This window comes from Orcinus orca, chromosome 14 (assembly GCF_937001465.1).
Source record: "Orcinus orca chromosome 14, mOrcOrc1.1, whole genome shotgun sequence".
Taxonomy (NCBI): domain Eukaryota; kingdom Metazoa; phylum Chordata; class Mammalia; order Artiodactyla; family Delphinidae; genus Orcinus; species Orcinus orca.
Window position 1 is genome coordinate 79,786,553 of NC_064572.1, and position 16,119 is coordinate 79,802,671.

General features: G+C 43.1%; 1 protein-coding gene across 2 annotated transcripts in view; it reads left to right on the forward strand.

Moving 5' to 3' along the window:
- Positions 1-442: 442 nt before the first annotated feature.
- PLPP4 (phospholipid phosphatase 4) overlaps positions 443-16,119 on the forward strand; it is a 118,675-nt gene continuing 102,998 nt past the window's right edge. Inside the window, exon 1 of one of the 2 annotated variants that reach the window (XM_004265763.4) lies at positions 443-679. In XM_004265763.4, coding sequence (XP_004265811.1) covers positions 624-679 — 56 coding nt within the window. In that variant the 5' untranslated portion in view covers positions 443-623. The remainder of the gene's footprint in view (positions 680-16,119) is intronic. The other variant, XM_049697471.1, reaches the window with a different exon arrangement.

Genomic DNA, 16,119 nt, shown 5'->3' on the forward strand with positions numbered 1-16,119 from the left:
CAGAAAACAGATGGGAGGCAGCGCTGGCTGGCACGAACAGTGAGTGCCAGGGCTGTCTGGAGCCGGAGAGAATTCCCAAAGCGCTCTCCTACTACCTGCCCACGTGCGTGCGTGTGCCAGGGAGCGAGAGACCCGAGAGCGAGAGTCAGAGGCCGAGCGCGGAGACGGGCCGCAGGCAGAGCCCAGGGAGAGCGCTGCCCGGGCGCCGAGCCCAGGGGCCGCCCACTGGCGGGGAGCGCGCAGGGGAGGCGGCGGCGGCGGCCGGGCTTCCCCGGGCTTCCCCTCGCCTGGCCGCGAGCGCACGGCGAGGGTTCAGGACGCGGAGGCGGTGCCCGGCGCAGGGGAGCGGGAAGTCCCCGAGGCGTCCTTCGCTCGGGGCCGGGAGCGTCGGGAGCGGCCAGCGCGGCGTCCCCGAGCCCCGGAGCCTCAGGCAGGAGGTTTGGGCTGAGCCCTCCCCGCCGCCCGCCCCTCCGGGCGCCCGCCCCCCTCCCCCCGCCCCCGCCCGCGGCCTGGAGCGCGCCTCCCTCGCCGCCCCGGGTCTGGAGAGCCGGCGCCGGCCGAGCTGCGGGGGAGCCGCGGATAGCACCAGCCGCAGCCGCCGCGGGAGCTGCTCCGGCCGCACCATGCGAGAACTGGCCATCGAGATCGGGGTCCGAGCCCTGCTTTTCGGGGTCTTCGTGTAAGTAGTGGCGCGCCGCGGGCGGGGGCGCCCGGACTCGGGGATCCACGGACCGAGCGTCTCGGCGCCCCAAGTTTGTTTGCGTCCCGCCGGGGCCAGGATTCGAGAGTCCCTCTCCGCGCTAGGGATGTGTCCTAGGGGACCAAGAGAGACCCTCTCGGTCTCCCTCCTGGGACTCTGGGCGTGAAGGGACCCGCGTGCGCGAGGCTGAGACCTGTTCCCGTCACCCGCGTCGCGCCGGGGAGCGGCTCCGGCTGCCGCTCGGGTCCCCTCGCCTGCGCCTTTCACCGGCTCCGCACCACCCGCCGGGGGATTCTGGCTGCTTCCCAGGACGCAGACGCGACCCTCGTTGGCGTCCTCGGGAAGTTTCTCCTTGTGTGTGATCTTCCGAGCCCGACGTTTGCAGCCTTCGCTCCTAGCCGCATCGCTCATTGCCCGCCGCGTGCGCGTCCCTGGCTTTGGCGCCGCGGGTCCGGGTGAGCGTTTTCCCTGGAGGCGTTTGCGGTAGTTCTCCCGCTGGAAAACTGTTGCTGCGGAGGCTCGGAAGTCCGGGGCCGCAGCCCCGGGGTGCGGGCTTCATACGCCCGGAGGTCTGTGCCGAGTCCGTATCCGCTTAGGGCAGCAGCGGAACGCCCGGTGGGGCCCCGAGCAGTGGGTGCCCGGAAAGAGCGGTCTCGGAGGGGGCGCTGGCGCAGGTTCTCTCAGAGACGTCTGAGCCCCAGTGCGCCCCGGGGACCCGCCGCCCGCCTCCCGGCCCCTGTCGCGTCGCTGCCTTTCAGATCCAAGCCCAGAACACCAGCTCAGACCCACTTCACAGCCTCCTGTCACCTAGGTACCCACATCTACACTTGTCCCTCCATTAGGAGGTCAGGTTCTCTGTCCTCCCGTGCCCATGGCTATTTTCAGACACATTTTGCATATTTAAGTTGCATGAACTTTCTGGATTTGACTTCTTTTTAAAGCCCACTGAGCTATTCCAAACAGGAGGCCCCTCTCTGGATTTCTGCCCCGGATACGGAGCCATTGGTGGCAGGTGGGAGGCTGTGAGATGACTTCTGTTCCGTGCAGCCCAGGGTACACACATACAAAGAAATGCCCTTTCTTGCATGTTCTTTACGAGGGGCGAAATTCATCTAGAGTGTTTATTCACACCGCCAGAACAAGCCGTGAGCTCCCCCAGATGCAGAAAAGACCCCTCTCCTAGCTTCTGACTAAACACTAGTGTTACTCAGTGGGAAGAAGGAAGGAGAACTTCGGGTGTGTCCTGATGCACTTGGGAAAACAGAAAACACTTTTCCCTCCTCTTAATCTATTTTTCTACCTTTGGAATATACATTAAATCTAGTAGTTGCCTTGTGGTCAGTTGGGGACAATTTCCAACTGGCAGATAGGCTAAGCCCCGTTAAATTACTGTGTGATAGAAATGATAAAATAGTGTTCAGTGCGCGGTAGAATTTACCATTTGTTGGGGGAATGTTTGTGTGAGTAACACTGAAATAAAGTGCGCAGGCTCTTTTGATTGCCGCTGGGAATTGTCAGATAAAAAAAGGGTCCAATAATATGTAAATGTTTGTATTATTTTCAGATATCCCTTCAAACGTCCCCCCAGACATTCTCGAGATGTTTACAAATATATAATGAATGGTCTATGCAGTGGATTTGGGAATGTTTGATAATTGTTATTTTATGTGCTTCTTGCTTCCTCTAAGGATGTTCTGTAAAAACCAGGCAGTTTATATTCTTTTCTCCAAACTTCCCCTTTGTATGAATTACTTACTGGGGGATCTGCTGTCACCCAAAGGGATACTCTTGGGCGCTGATGGCATTTTTGGATGATCCCCTGGTTTCATATCAAATTGGAAATATTAACAGTGAGTCCAACTGTGGCTCTTTTACCTGCAAAGACCAGCTTTGGAATCTGTGCAAGACTCCCTGGGAACCTGGGAAGCTCAGATGCTGTTACCATCAGGCAGATAATGACTTCCGGAAGAACCGGTTTGGAGCACACAGATACAGATGACCCTTTGTTTTCTCAGATAAGCTTCTGGCGAGATGACAGAGGCTGACTTTCGGGGGGAGTTTTATTCTTCCTTTTGCCGGCGCTGGTCTGATGGCAAGCTTCAGTGGCTTGAACTCCCCTCTGCTTATGAAGGTGGTGGTCTCAGTAGCAGGGCTTCACTCCAGTAGGCTTAGAAAGTCCCTCTGGGCAAGCCGAATCCAGTTGCTCTGCTGTGGGGTCCAACTTAGCTGATACTATCTGGTTCTGCTTGGTATAGCTACTTTATTTCTCAGGATAAGAGAATAATCTTTGGGGGGGGGATACCTTACGTCTTTGCAAACTTGTGCCTCTGGGGGAACATCATCTGTGGATGCACTTGTCCTCTGATCAGATTTGCTCTGCATAAGAGTAGACTCCCTCCGCCCAGTGCCCACGTGCTCCCAGAGATTTGAGGTTAGTGCTAAGGCAATGCGTTTTTGGATCCATAGGTAGTAAGGATATCTGCTTTCCCTTGTTCTCTTAAGGAACTGGTTCTCTGTCTGTAGATGAGGCTTAGTGCTGAGGTTTGATGATTCAGGATTCCAAGAGGAGGCTTTCCATGGGACACTCTCCATAGAGCACCCGAGAAGTACTTGGTCCTGGCTGAGAAGCTCAAACCACTGAGAAGAAAATTAGTAACGAGTAACGAAAATTAGGGCCGGCACATGAAGTTTAACCTAAAAGGAAATAAATTGGTTTGAGGAATCAGTGTTTAGGATAAATCAAATTATGATGTGTAGCTTTGAGGCTGACTTTAGTGCTGGGAGGCTTGTGGGCCTAGAGGTCCAGTGCTGGCTTTAGCAGGTGCAGAAACACTCAGAGAACCCCTGCTGGCGTCCTGGGTGGCAGCAGGACGGAAGGAGCCCGTGGTTGTGCCTTCTCTCTGCCTTTCCCGCAGTCCCTAAGTAAGAGCAAAGGGGCCTCTAGGCAGGACCTGGGGTCTTCAATCTCTCCCTCTGTGCCTCCGTGCCTCCCTCCTTCTCTCTCTCCCTCCCTGTGGTTCCTGGAGGCTCCCTGTCTGGCATGTCCTTCCAGGAGCTGGGGGTCTGCTTAGGATGCCAGGCTGCTCAGGGAACAGTGTTTGCCTCACCTCAGATCCACCCAGCATCCTTCTTTGAGCTCTTCCTATGCAGGAGGCCTGTGCAGGTGCCAGGGATGGTTGGAGACTGAAGGCCGGGCGCCTCCAAGGAGCTGGAAGCCTGGCAGAGCAAGCACACCAGGCACCACTGTTTGTTATCCCCCTGCCTCCCCATCCAGTCGGCAGATGCATGTTTGGCCTCTTCTAGGTGCCTGCAGTTGTAGTAATTTTCTTTCTCTATCGTTAGTAAACTTCAGTATGTGTAATTCCAAACAGGCACAAGGAAACTTGGCACTTTAGCCGGTTCAGGTGACTTGCTCCAGGGCCTTGGCTGTCAGGAGGATTTTTGGAATATCGGCAGTAGCTAGCAGATCTTTCTTCATTACCCCTAGGTGGGGGATGGTTATGGTAGGTGGAGCAGAGTGCTCAGTTTTACTTGGAGGAATTAATTAGTCCTAGGAGGAATGACAAGGAGAGACAGTTGCCAGGGAAGGTTGCTTAGAGCTGACCTCTCTCACCTGAGTCTTGAGCAGTGCATGGTAGGTGCAGAGCACCTGGGTCCAAAGACATTCCTGCAGACAGAGTGTCCTGGAGAAGAAGCCTGGAGGCACATTTTGGGTGGGATCAGGTCACCACGTGTGGCCTCAGCACATGTGGGTGTTAAGAGGGGCAGGAAGTGATCCTGGGGCAAGAACGTGGATGGTCTCAGTGCCCTGTCAGGAAGCGTGGACGTTCCCTTATAGGCACTCACTGGGGAGCCCTGGGAAGTTTGAAACAAAAAAGCACCGTGATTAGATACATGCCCAGTGGGGGGAAACGGCAGTTCCCTTGGGCACCTAGGCCCTGTTTCCTTCTGGGAGTGACCGTGCACAGCTCTGACGCCGCCGCTGGGCCCCTCTGTGCTCTCCGGGAGCCCACGGTTTATTCCGCCTTCTGTGCAGGTTACATGTCTGGAGTCTGCATGTCTGTCTTCTTTGCTTTCCGAATTCTCCCACCTGGGCCTTGGGTGGTCGGCACCTCGGGAGAGCTCCCCAGAGGGCACTCAGCTTCCGATGATTGTGTTTATAGACCTCTGAGTGTTTTGCATCTATCCAGAGCAAGGCTTCCTGAAGTGCAGTCTGCTGACCACCTGCACCTGGATTACCTGGGGCTCAGTTCAGACTTACCTGGATCAACCTATGGAGTGGAGCCCCGGGAATCTGCATTTTCAACAGGTGAGCCTTCTCTCCACCATGTTTGGGAACTGCTGATGTGCAGTCTACAGTAGCTTGAGACCCTCTTGTGGTCAAGTGTTGCCTCTATTTCTTTTCTCCTTTCTGGCTACACGGAAGACTAACGTTCCCAAACCCCTGCCTTTAGGTGGGACCGTAGGGAACATGGGAAGAGTGACAGGTGTCACCTCCAGGTTGAGGCAACATCATTCCCGTTTAGTGGCCTGTCATTGTCCTTCTGTGTTGATGGCGAGCATGGAGCTCTGGGTTGAGATGGCAGAGCTGCCAGATGCCAACAGCAGGACAGCTGCTATTGGAGGTGAGCTCTGTGGAAGGGAAGGAAACTTTTTGCATTTGGGGACTGATTAGCTCCAGTAGCAAACGTCTATTCTGTTGTATCTAACTAATAACACCTGTAATAATTTTGCTCCCTCTCTAGAGAGAGTTGTTTGAGGCAAAGTGTAAACGTTAGACCTTGGGCTTTGGAGCTGGAAGGTCTGGGTTTGGATTTTGGTTCTGCCACTAACTAGCAAGTTCCTAAAATCTCTGAACCTCAGTTTTTTTCATGGGGAAGTGGGAATAGTTCCTACTTCATTGGGTTTTATTAAATAAGGTGCTGTGAGTGCCTGCAGTACATATACCAACAATTAGGTGTCTTCTTCCCACTCTTGTGAATTCCTGTTACTTATATGTAGTGTCTAAGGATGGCAGTGTAGTGTAGTGGTCACAGTCATGGCCTCTGGCACTGGGTTACTGGGGCTTGAATCCTGGTTTTGCCATTTAGCTGTGTGAGCCTTTTAGCAAAGTAGTTATCCTGCTTCAGTCTGTGCTTCTCCGTCTGTTCGACAGGAGTATTAACTGCATCCATGGATGTAAGCCTTGCGAGTATTAAACGAGAGAGTCTCAACAAATGGTAATGTGATTATTATTATCCTTTTACTAAGATGAAACCATAATATACACTGAAGAGAAATGCCATAGGTAGCTAATGATACTCTTATTACAAATGATTTACTACGGGATTTCTATAAAATAATAGACTCTTTTAAATACATTTCAGATGATTCCTTTTAGCCCCCCAAAGTGAGGTATGTAACTTCCCATGAGTTCATTCAGTGAGCTGTACCCCCATTTCTCAGCGTGGGCTGCTGTCTGTCTGATGGAAAGTGGCAGCGGGTGTCTCAGCCCTGTAGCTTCTCAATGGTGACAAATTGCTGGCCTTTTACAGCAGTGATTCTAGGACATTGAAATCAGAAGTGTTATCAGCCTAACAGCATTTGATAATGTGTAAGGAAAATGCTGTGTTCCCATCATTTACTTCTGAGTCTGTGTTCATATCATTTACTTCTCAGTCTGTGTTCACCATACAGAGTTCTGCTAGAAGCCTGGTGCAGACAGTTCTTCCATGAGACACCCCCCCACCCCCAGCTGGTGCATGCTGGACCAAGTATGCCCAGCACTTCTCCCCCGCCCGGGAAGGCGTCTGCTTTGTTATCTGATACATGGAGCATCGTTCTGTTTGAAATATTATTTGCCACTGTAAAATGAGTCGGCTGCACCCGGAATTCTGAGAATTGTTGATGTTTTTCCACAGGGAGATAAATGCTTATAACACCATAAAGGGAGATCATTAGTTTCATAGCTTTTGGATAAAGTTATCTCAATTAGTTATAAAGATTATGCCTTTTATGACCCACACAAGGCTTGGAAAAGCTCTGTACCTCTATTTTTCTGTGATTGTGTTTTTAAATATGAAAATCATCTTACTAATATTGCTTCTTTAAAACATATAATCTTAGTGTTCTGTGAATGAATTAGAAACACTGGTTCACAGTGAGGAAGTGAATTCGTACAGGACTTGGAGATGCCCAGGATGGGTGAGCAGGAAGCCGGGAGGGGCTGGGTCTGTGGAGCCCGGGGACGGCTTCATCACAGTCTTTTAATATGTGACTGTGAAAAATTGTCCCGCCAAGGTGAGGCACAAGTTGTTACTATGTCTTCAGCAAAAACAAAGGAGCAAGAAGCAGGGTCAGAAGCTGCAGGAGCATCTAGGTTAGTTTTCAGAGAGGGTGCAGTCTGCTAATCAATGCTAGATATTTCTTTCTCCTTTTCCAGAGGGTTTTTAAAATGTGTTTTTATTGAAATATTAGTTTGAAACATATAAAATTGCTGATATTTGACTGTTTTGACCTACAGAAACGGGAATTTCATTTTAGTCCAACCTAAAAATAATATACACAAAGAAAAGTGTATGATTCATAATTGTACAGCTGCCCAGAATACCTTCCACCCTCTGAGCCCCCTTCTGCCACCCTGAGGGTCTCCATCACTCTGACTTCTAACAGCATTTTTGAACTCCATGTAGGTGGCATCATACAGTGTGTACTTTCTTCTGTGGCTTTTTTGGGTTTTGTTCCGGCTTCTTTTGAGACTCATCCATGTCGTGCATAGCTGCAGTTTGTTAATTTTCTTTGCCGTAGAGCATGTCATTGCATGACGGTACCTCTTCGTTTACTCAGTTTATGGATATCATTTATGGATATTTGGCTTATTTATGGGTTTGGCTATTAAGCATAATGCTGCTTTTGTTTTTAATGAACATATTTGTAATTCCTGTGGCGTATGTCCTGAGGAGTGGAGATGCTGGGTTACTCATCTGAGGTTTTTAAAGAGGATTTGGTCCTTTTTGTCTGTCTCAGATTCTGAAAGAGAGCTGCAGTCTGTATGCTGCTTTAATCTCCATTCGTTGGTCAGTTACTTTGTGTAAAGTATGTGTTGGCCCTGGTGAATGGCATGAGGATGCCTAGAGCTGGGTCCCTACTCTGCAGCAGGGTGGGCAGCATGGCACCAAAGTCAGCTCATGGGCTTTGGAGTTAAATCCTGACTGCTGACGATAAAGATGTGCCTCGGCTTCCTCATCTGTAAAGTGGGGACAAGATATCTGCCCAGGAGGCTTAAAGATGAAGGTATGTAACATGTGACACATGGTAGTTGTTTAAGCCAATCTCCTTTCCTTCCTCCGTCTCTCTTCCTTCCTTTGGGGAGGCCGAGATACAGGTCAATAAAAGATATCTAATGTCACAATGTAATAATAATAATGAGTGTAGCTTTCAGTGCCACAGCAGCGATGAACCTGGAACTGGGATTTAGGAAGTTTGCGGAAAGTGTTGTGAATAATTGTCCAAGAAGCCATTGAGAAAGAGAAGTGGTTGGTATGTGTAGGTATCCTTTAATAGACCTGTTTCTCCATCTTGGTTAAAGGAAACAAGTTTCAACACTAACAGTGTGCCAGCCAGCTTTGTACTAGGCACTTGTCACACCCTAGATGACTTAATCTTTGCAGACCCCACCCCAAGAAGTGATACTGTTGTCCTAATTTCCAGAGTTTAGAGTTAATGCTTCTCAAATACAGAGAACTCTTACCAATCAGTATGAGAAGAAAAGAGCTTTTCCAAAAAAAAATAAATAAGGACAGCGAACAGAACAGGGAACTAACAAAAATACAAATAACCAATCTTGTTTAAATCTTCGATTTCCATAGAAGTGCAAAATATGCGTCTAAAAACAATAAAATATATTGCATATAGATTAGCACAAGCTTTTTATGGACTACAGTGAATGAATGCAGCCACCGAAAGTAGTTTTGTAGATAATGTAGATAACTATTTGTTAGCTTGGAGGATATCCATAAACTGTTAAGTGATAAAAAGCAGGTTACATAAGTATGCATAAGGCTACTGTAATGTGGTAATTAATAAAATCAATTTGTATTTATGTCTGTAAGAAAATAGCTATAAACAACAAAATCTTAATGGTGATTATTTCAGGCTGATGGGATTATATAATATTTGCTTTTTTCTTTATACCATTTGTTGTGTAATTATTTTACAGTAAACATTTATTACTTTCACACAAAATTAGAAAAATTGATTTAGATTTTTCCTGTTATGGGGAAAAAAAGAAGCTAATGAAATATCCTAGATAGGATACTGGATGATTGTTTTGTGATTGTTTTAGAAATATCTGAAGTGGGAATGTGTCAAAAATTAACCCTCCTATATTTCATATCAACTAAAATATTTAAAGGAAAATCAGAAGGTAAGAATTAACACGCAGGATGTGCAAGGTGAAACGGATATGATCAGATGCTGCAGGTGGAATTGCAAAAGGACATAACCGTTTTGAAGAGCAATATTGCAATGCATAGACAGTCATAAAGTTATTCCTGTCCTTTGACTTAGAACTCTTAAAAAATATGTTGAAACACTGATGTAAAAAGTGCAAAATCCTAAATCCTCATGTATAAAGATGTTCATTACTGTGTTTCATACAAAACAAAGTAAATATATTTGTCAAATAAAAATAAATTAAAACTCAAGTAGTCAACATTTGAAGAATGGTTTCATAAATTATGGATACAAAGAAATACTATATAGCTATTAAAATCATCATTTTGAAAATCAGGGTAAAATTTTATGATGTAACAGTTAAAGAAAGCACTATAAAGAATATATCATATTTCCAGACTCTTGGAAATATATCTGATTTGGGCAAATGTTAGAAAGGATTACACAAAAGTAAATGTGATGGGAATGAATGTGTTTCTCCTCACTTGAACATTATTTTAAGATGATAAAATAGTTTTAAAAATTAAAACAGTACAAAAAGTGTAAGTTTTCCTGAACTCCGTCACTTATCTCTGCCAATTCCATTCCCTTCACTTTTAAAAGTTAAACTTTTAAACACATATTTATATATTTTAAAAACTGAGAACACATTTTATCTATAGTAATTTTTTTTTTTTTACTTAATGTATTGATATCTTGGAGATATTTTCCATCTCTATAGATCTACTTGTTCTTTTTGCTGGCTGCGTGGTGTTCAACTGATTGACCTATACAAGGAGTTATAGGGTGTTTTCATCTTTTGTTATGACAAACAGCATGGCAGTTGTGCATATATTGTAATGTACCTGTTCAAGTACTATTGTCATAAACTTGTGCAAATGAAATTTCTGAGTCAAAGGCCACATGTATTTTGAATTTTGATGGGTACTGCCAAATTGCCACCCAAACTGTTGGTTTACATTCTACCAATAGTTCAAAGGTGTCTACTTTTTGACATTCTTGCCAATGTTGGATATTATTAATGTTTTATATTTATACCATGGGAGAGAATATGACATTTATATCTTTTCACTCATGTATTGGAAATTTGTATTTTTTTAGGTGAAATATCTTGTATTTCCCTTTATCCATGCTTTTATTGGATCTTCAAATTTACCTTACTGATGTGTAGCAGCGCTTTATTCCTTATAGTTATTGACCTTTTATTTCATAAGTTGCAAACACTTTTCCTCTGTGGTTGACTTTTAAGTTTCTTTGCAATTTCTGTTATTGTGCACATTTTAATGATGTAGTTAAATATATCAGTCTTTTCCTTTATGGTTTTAGAGTTTCTCTTCTATTTAGAAAGTCCGTTCTCATCTAAAACAGAAATACTCTTCTGTTTTGCTTAGTATACTTTTATTCTTTAATTTTAATTCTTTAATCTATGAGAATTTTTTAAAATTTATGGAGTGAGGTAGAGAATTTAACTTTTTTCTTGCATGTGGTTTGTCAATTATGAAATAGACATTGTTTTCTCAGTGACATCTTAATCACGTACAAGCTTCCATATATCCATGGATTGCAAGTGAATTCTATTCTGATTATCTGTTTGCCTGGTTGCTCAATATAACATTTTAATTATTGTAGTTTTATAGTTTATTGAGATATCTGAGGGGAAATGGCCCCTTCTCCCTGAGAAGGGACATAGGATGGTGGTTTAGACTACAGGATCCAAAGCCAGGATGCCTGAGTTCAAAGCACTGATCTGCTATTTACTAGTTATGTGAACCTGGGCAGGTTGCTTTATCTCTCTGTGCTTCAGTTCCCTAGTCTTAAATATGGGGGTAATTATAGTGCTAAAATAGTTTCATTGAATTGAGATCAGAGGCTGTGGCTTGCGTGATTTCTATGTTTTATAATTTGTTATGATTTTCTGTGTGGCCACATACATAGTCAATTTTTAAATTTACATACAGTGTGAATTTTTGTAAATTTATATAGTTTGAAGATAATGAATAGTTTCTGTATGGTGGGTACAAACCTCTAAATATATTAAAGCAAGTTAGCTGTGATATTCAAATCCTTAATCTTTTAAATTTGTTCTTTTTAATTTATTCTTTTTAATGTGAAGATATGTTCCCTCTGTCAAACTGGGGTAATTAAAGCTTTCACATTTTTTGAGATAACTAATATTTCATCGTATTGCTGCCAACTTATTCTCTGTTTTCTTTAAGTGGTGCTTCATTTCTGTGTTTTTTCCCCTTTTGTTTCTTGCTCTAGCTGAATAGCGTAAGTTTTCCTTGTTACCTCCCATTTTTTCCTTTAGTGATTTGGAAGTCAAATTGCTACGTCTACACTTCTATTTAGTGTTCTTAAATTTTCTTTCCTTCTGATGAATTGAACATTTTATTATTATGAAGTTTCTATCTTTGTGTTAATATTCCTTATCTTAAAGTCTACTTTATCTAATATTAATATATAGCTACATTATCTTTCTTGAGATTAATGTCCGCACAGAATGTATTTTTCAGTCCTTTTACTTTCAACCTATCGGTATTTTTGTGTTTAATGTATGACTCTTGTAAACGCTTTTAGTTGTACCTTTTAGTTTTATCCAGTCTGGCCAGTCTCTGCCATTTAATTGGAGTGGTTAAGTCATTTACAGTTAATGCAGTTGATATGGTGGGGTTTAAGTCTACCACCTTGCTATTTGATTTTTATTTGTTCCATCTGTTCTTGTTCTTCTTTTTCTTTTAGGCTAATCAAACACTTGCTGCTACAGTAAATCCCCTACATACGAACGAGTTTCTTCCAATACGCGTTCCTAAGTCCAATTTGTTCGTAAGTCCAACGAAGTTAGCCTAGGTACCCAACTAACACAATTGGCTATATAATACTGTACTGTAATAGGTTTATAATACTTTTCACACAAATAATACATAAAAACAAACACAAAGAATTAAGAAAACATTTTTAATTTTACAGTAGAATACCTTGAAAAGTACAGTAGTACAGTACAACAGCTGGCATATAGGGGCTGGCATCGAGTGACGAGGCAAGAAGAGTTACTGACTGGCGGAGCGAGGGGAGATGGGAGATGGTAGAGCTGAAGGATGGTCAGCAATAGGAGAGAGAGGGCAAGATCGAATGTCACTCACGCCTGACGTTGGTGGAACGCACATTCGCATCTTTGAAAGTTCGCAACTTGAAGGTTCATATGTAGAGGACTTACTGTATTCCACTTTATCTCCTTTATTGTATTTTAGTTTTACCTCTCTTAAAAGTTTTTAGTAGGTTCTCTACACATCACAATATGCATTTTTTTTACTTGTCACCATGAAGTCAATATTACACCAGTTCACGTACAATGTAAAAATCTTTCAAAAGCATTTTTTCCCCATGTCTTTGGTACATTGTCATAGATTTCACTTTTATGTATAAGTCCCATAAAACATTTAAATTTTGTCTTTAGTAATCAATGTGCTTTAACAGAAATTAAAGTTTTAAAATAGATTTACCTACATATCTACCATTTCCAGTACTCTTTATTTCTTCTTTTCATATTTGGTTTTCCCTTTAGGATTATATCCCTTCAGCCTGGATAACTTCCTTTAGCATTTCTTGTAGGGTAGGTTTGCCAGGAATGAATTCTCTTGGCTTTGGTTTTGTCTTTATTTTGCCTTTACTTTTGAAATATTTTTGTTGGTTATAGAATTCTAGACAGACAGTTTTCTTTCAGTACTTCAGAGTTGGCTTTGAATTGTCTTGTAGATTTTATTATTTCTGATGAGAAGTCAGCTGCCCCTGTTTTTGTCACTTTCCTAAATGCCACATGTTTTTCCTGTTAGCTGATCTTAAGACTTTATTTTTGGTTTCCAGTAGTTTGGCTATGATGTGTCTAGGTTGGTCTCATTTGTATTTTTCCTGCTTGGGTTCATGGAGATTCTTGGAGCTATGGTTTGATGTCCTTCCTCAATTAATTATTCTCAAAACATAGTTTTTCAAATATTTCTTTTGCCCCACTCTCTCTCTCCTCTCCTTCTGGTTCTTCTATTACACGTGTATCAGACAATTTGATATTGTTCCACAGGTCTTGGATAATCTGTTCCATTTTTTTAAAAAAATTTTTCTTCCCTGTGACTTAGTTTAAGATAATATCTATTGACTTTTCTTCAAATTCACAAATTCTTTATTCTGTTGTATCTATTTTTTCTCTGGTAAGCCCATGTTATAAAATGTTTTATTTCAAATGTTCATTTTTTTCAGTTATATAGTTTCCCTTAGATTCTTTCTTTAGAGTTTTAGTTTCTTTGTGATGTTATCCGCCTGTCCACCTATTCTTTTCATCTTTCCCTAGAATTAAACATATTTATAGTAGAAAGTCCTTTTCTGCTTTCCCAGCATTAGGATGATCCATGGTTATTTTATTATTTTTTTTCTGTTGATTATGGGTCGCATTCTCCTGCTTCCTTGCTTGTGTAGTAGTTTTTAATTGTATATTGGACACTGAATCACACATTGTGGAGATGCTTGATTGTTACTGTCCTCTAAAGAGTGTTGAGTTTTATTCTTGCATGCAGTTAATTTACTGTTGGGTCACCTTAATCCTTGGAGCCTTGGTTCTAGGCTGTGTTTGCATAAGTCTATCTTGGTTTTGCCTTAGATCCTAGGGTGCATCCTTTAGTCCTAGGATGTGTTTCTTACTCCTATGGTTTGGCCCTTCTGGTTTCAGGAGAAAATGTATCTTGGGGAAACTTCATCTCCAAACTCTATCTCCTAGTACTATCTAGCTGCTGAAGTCTCTCCTTCACTCTTTAGACTGTGACTGTTGCTTTCCATTGGGGTCCTTGTAGTCTCCTGCATGTTGCAATTTCTGAGTTTGCCAATGATTTGAAGGAAATTTGTACATTCAATTTTGTGTACCCCTCTCTGTCTAAACTCCTTAACAGGGATGTATCTCATTTCTTGTATCATCCATTACTTTCTTCCCATATGCTTTACGCTTTATCTTTTCCTTAATTTTTTTCATATTCTGCTTTGCTAATTGGCACCCCTTGAGGCTCTTCAGCTTAGCTCTGTATTTTATGTTTTTCATTCTTTTTAGGGAGGTTTTGAGAGGGAAGGAAGACAAAATGTATGGGTTCAATTAGCCATCTTGAACTAGATGTCTCTTTAAAAAACATTTTACAGGGCTTCCCTCGTGGCACAGCGGTTGAGAACCTGCCTGCTAATGCAGGGGACATGGGTTCGAGCCCTGGTCTGGGAAGATCCCACATGCCGCGGAGCCACTAGGCCCGTGAGCCACAGCTACTGAGCCTGCGCTCCACAAATGGAGAGGCCGCGATAGTGAGAGGCCCGCACATCGCGATGAAGAGTGGCCCCCGCTTGCCACAGCTAGAGAAAGCCCTGGCACAGAAACGAAGACCCAACACAGCCAAAAAATAAATAAATAAATACATTAATTAATGGAAAAAACAAAAACATTTTTCAAATTTTTCTTTGATACGTTTACATTTTTCTATTTAAAATTATATTAAAATCCATTGGCTCTTTCACACATGAATATTTTTATGGCTTTCTGAGTCATCATGGAAGTGGCCTCTTCTTTGCCTATCTAAAATCCTATTTTCCAAGACTTGGTTCAGAATTTGCTTTTTTGTGATATCTTGTCTAAATATATTAGCTCTGGCTAAATGTATATAATATTGATGATAGAGTTATATAGAAGTCCCACATATATCTTTTTTTTCTTTGATGATGGAAATAGTCGGTTTTCTGGATGTATTGTGTTTTAATTCAGTCTTGTGGACCAGTGAAAATATCTTCAGTCATGTAATGAGAACATATTAAATTAGATTTAAAAAATATTAATACCTTATTTATGAAAAACCACAAGAAACAAAGATACTTTGGTTTTTTTCCTGATGCAAAATATCCTTTTATTGTTTCCTAAAAATAGCAAACTTGGGGTTGTTTGGCTCCAGGGATGATGATGATGATGATGATGATGATGATGATGATAGCAGTAACTAATATTTATTGACCACTTAACTGTATGCCAGGCAGTGTGCTAAGGCAGTTTACTCTTTAAATCTTCAAATGATACTATGAGGTAGGAATTTTATAATGCTTCATATTTTTGGATGAGAAATCTAAGGCTTAGCGAGGTTAAAGAACTCACCCAGTGTCACGCTGTTAGTAAGTGGGATGAGAGTGCTTTCAGTGAAACATTTAAATTGAGTGTTTAATGCAATGGAACAATTTACATCAGATTTGGGTAGAGAGGGGAAGAAAAGGGACTGGTGGTGAGGCTTTCTGGTAATTAAATGACCCCGACAACCTCAGTGAAGTTATGGACATGAAGGGGATTGACGTACACTGAGCAAATGGAACTCTGACATTTTACCAGAAGGCACCACAGAGTGAATTATATTCTACCCGGTGTCTGACCTGGCAGAGTCTCTAGACCTTGTCTCATCTGTCTTCCCCTCCTTCGTTTTTTTTAAACAGAGGGCGTTAATCAGACCCTCCCTGTTCAGCAGCAGAGGTGAACCTAGAACCACAGTCTCTTGACTCCTGGCCCCAGGGACTGCTCAGCGTGTGACTTCCTCTGTTCCTAAGAAGGCACAGGTCCTGCGCATTTAGGATCGTCTTTTCCCCATCCTGTCAGGATCATTTGAATGCAGCTGTTTCTCGACAGCCTCTGAGGGGCAGCTAGCGGGGGAGCTGCCTTTTTTTTTTTTTTTTTTTTTAAATCAAAACACACTGTTGCTCAAAAGGAGCAACATCTTTGTCCGACATCTCCCCTCCCCACCCCCGCTTCCGGTTATGCGATAAATAAATTCTGGGGATCTACTGTACAGCATGGTGGTTACAGTTAATGATACTGTACGATATACTTGAAAGTTGCTCAGAGAGTAGCTCTTAAGTGTTCTCTTCACAGAAAGGAAGTGGTGGTTATGTGACACGATGGAGGTGTTAATTGGCATTACTGCAGCAAGCAT